The sequence below is a fragment of the Nomascus leucogenys genome, chromosome X (genome assembly GCF_006542625.1).
Source record: "Nomascus leucogenys isolate Asia chromosome X, Asia_NLE_v1, whole genome shotgun sequence".
Taxonomy (NCBI): domain Eukaryota; kingdom Metazoa; phylum Chordata; class Mammalia; order Primates; family Hylobatidae; genus Nomascus; species Nomascus leucogenys.
Genome location: NC_044406.1, coordinates 55,581,837 through 55,584,382, shown reverse-complemented (window position 1 = coordinate 55,584,382; position 2,546 = coordinate 55,581,837). Strand labels below are relative to the sequence as shown.

At 47.3% G+C, this 2,546-nt stretch overlaps 1 protein-coding gene across 1 annotated transcript; it reads left to right on the top strand.

Moving 5' to 3' along the window:
• Positions 1-823: 823 nt before the first annotated feature.
• On the top strand, positions 824-1,642 carry LOC100595196 (E3 ubiquitin-protein ligase SIAH1-like). Its single transcript, XM_003272704.1, has one exon. The coding sequence runs from the start codon at positions 824-826 to the stop codon at positions 1,640-1,642; it is 819 nt and encodes a 272-aa protein (XP_003272752.1).
• Positions 1,643-2,546: the final 904 nt, after the last annotated feature.

Here is a 2,546-nt window from a genome sequence, read left to right as displayed (position 1 = left end):
CTCAGGAGGCTGAGGCAGGAGAATTGCTTGAACCCGGGAGGCGGAGGTTGCAGTGAGCCAAGATCACGCCACTGCACTCCAGCCTGGGCCACAGAGGGGGACTCCATCTCACACACACAAAAAAATGGCCCAGTGCAGTGCCTCACACCTGTAATCCCAGCACTTTGGGGGGCCAAGAGGGGCCGATCACGAGGTCAAGAGATTGAGACCATTCTGGCCAACATGGTGAAACCCCCTCCCTACTAAAAATACAAGAATTAGCTGGGCGTGGTGGCAGTGCCTGTAATCCCAGCACTCAGGAGGCTGAGGTAGAGAATCACTTGAACCCGGGAGGCAGAGTTTGCAGTGAGCCAAGATGTCGCCATTGCACTCCAGCCTGGGGGACAAGAAACGAAACCCATCTGAAACCCCCCAAAAAAAAGTAATACACAGCGTGCTCGAGGACTCACAAGATGACGGTAACCAGTGGGGAGACAGGCTCGAGAACTCACGAGATGATGGCGGCCATTGGGGAGCTGGACTTGAGGACTCGCGAGATGACTGCGGCCAATGGGGAGCCAGGCTCAAGGACTCGCGAGATGACGTCGGCTGATGGGGCACGGGGATTGAGGACTCACGAGGTGATGGCGGCTGGTTGGGAGCGTGGCGGTCCTTGCTAGGGGCATTCTACAGCGCGACTGAGGACGCCCAGGGTGTCCCGTTTGTTTCATCACTGCCAAGAGGCAGGCAGTGGTGCTGTCCGCGGTGGCACTGTTGGAGTGACTGGTGACAGAATTCGTTGGTGACGGGACCGGGGTCTGAGGAGACCTCTCCGCCTACAGAAATGAGTGAACAGGCTGCTGCAACACCCAATAATGCGCCTGCCCCGTCTGACACGACTGGATCCAACAATGAATTGGCAAGTATCTTCCAGTGTCCGGTCTGCTTAGACTATGCGTTACCACCAATTCTTCAGTGTCAGAGAGGCCATCTTGTTTGTAGAAGCTGCCACTCAAAGCTCACATCTTGTCCAATTTGCCGCGGCCCCTTGGGATACATTCGCAACTTGGCTATGGAGAAAGTGGCTAACTTTGTACTTTTCCCGTGTAGATATGCTTGTTTGGGATGTGAAATCACTCTGGCACACGCAGAAAAAGTAGGTCATGAAGATGTATGTCAGTTTAGGCTTTATTCCTGCCCGTGCCCCGGTACTCTCTGTAAATGGCAAGGCACCATGGATGCTATAATGCCTCATCTGAAGAATACGCATGACTACATTATAACAGTAGAGGGAGAGGATATAATTTTCCTTGCTACCAACATTAATCTTGTTGGCGCTTTCGATTGGGTGATGGTACAGTCCTGTTTTGGCGTTCACTTCATGTTAGTCTTGCAGAAACATGAAGATCAAAATGGCGACCAGAAGTTCTTCGCAGTCGTACAGCTGGTGGGAACACGCAAGGAAGCTGCAAATTTTGCTTACCAACTTGAGCTAAAGGCTAATCGGCGACGACTGACTTGGGAAGCGACTCCTCTACCTATTCATGAGGACATAGCAAAAGCCATTAAGAATAGAGACTGCTTAATCTTTGACGCCAACACTGCGCAGCTTTTTGCAGAAAATGGCAATTTAAGCATCGGTGTAGTTATTAATATGTGTTGAAATGGCAGTGGAACATTTTCTAGCCAGTGTTTAAAACTGTTTAATTTCACAGAAAATAAGCCGCCCACCCATCTGCCTGCCAACCTGAAATTCTTCACAAGTATGAGCTCAACACATAGAGATAAATAGAAAGGCTATTGAATACAGGAAATAGTGGTGTGTAGTAACATTACTATATATATAAAGATGAGCATATTTTGCATTAAGAAAGCATTATAAAATAATTTTGAATTTTGTGCTGTAGATTGATTGTATTGTTGAAAAATGATGTTTTGTTTTGTTTTTGGGTCTGTGAATGTGTGTGTACGTGTGTGTGTGTGTATGTTTTGTTTTTTGTTTTTTTTTTTTTGAGATGGAGTCTAGCTCTGTCGCCCAGGCTGGAGTGCAGTGAAGCGATCTCGGCTCACTGCAAACTCCGCCTTCCGGGTTCACGCCGTTCTCCTGCCTCAGCCTCCTGAGTAGCTGGGACTACAGGCGCCCGCCACCTCACCATGTTAGCCAGGATGGTCTCGATCTCCTGACCTAGTGATCCGCCCACCTCGGCCTCCCAAAGTGCTGGGATTAGAGGCATGAGCCACCGAGCTCGGCTGTTTTTTTTTTTTCCTTTAACTGACAAGCCATTTTGAATGGTCATGGACCACTGCTTTTCCACTTTGTGAGTCAATACATAGTGCTACTATGTGGGGTTTTTTTGTGTGCATTTGCTAGTTTTTTCTTCTAGTTTTTCATTAAATAGATTTGACTTTCTGTTCTGTAATTCAGGTTTCATCTCACTTTTTTGTACTGTTTTAAAGTTAGTGTCTTTTGATATGCATAATTGTTTATGGTAAAATGTATAAAGTGTTCCGTACATGTTCTCTTTTCCCCCATTAATTGGTTCATTAGAAATTTTTTGTTGGACAGA

What these genes read in the sequence shown, in the direction of transcription:
- LOC100595196 (XM_003272704.1), top strand. Translation starts at nt 824, where the DNA reads ATGAGTGAACAGGCTGCTGCAACACCCAATAATGCGCCTGCCCCGTCT.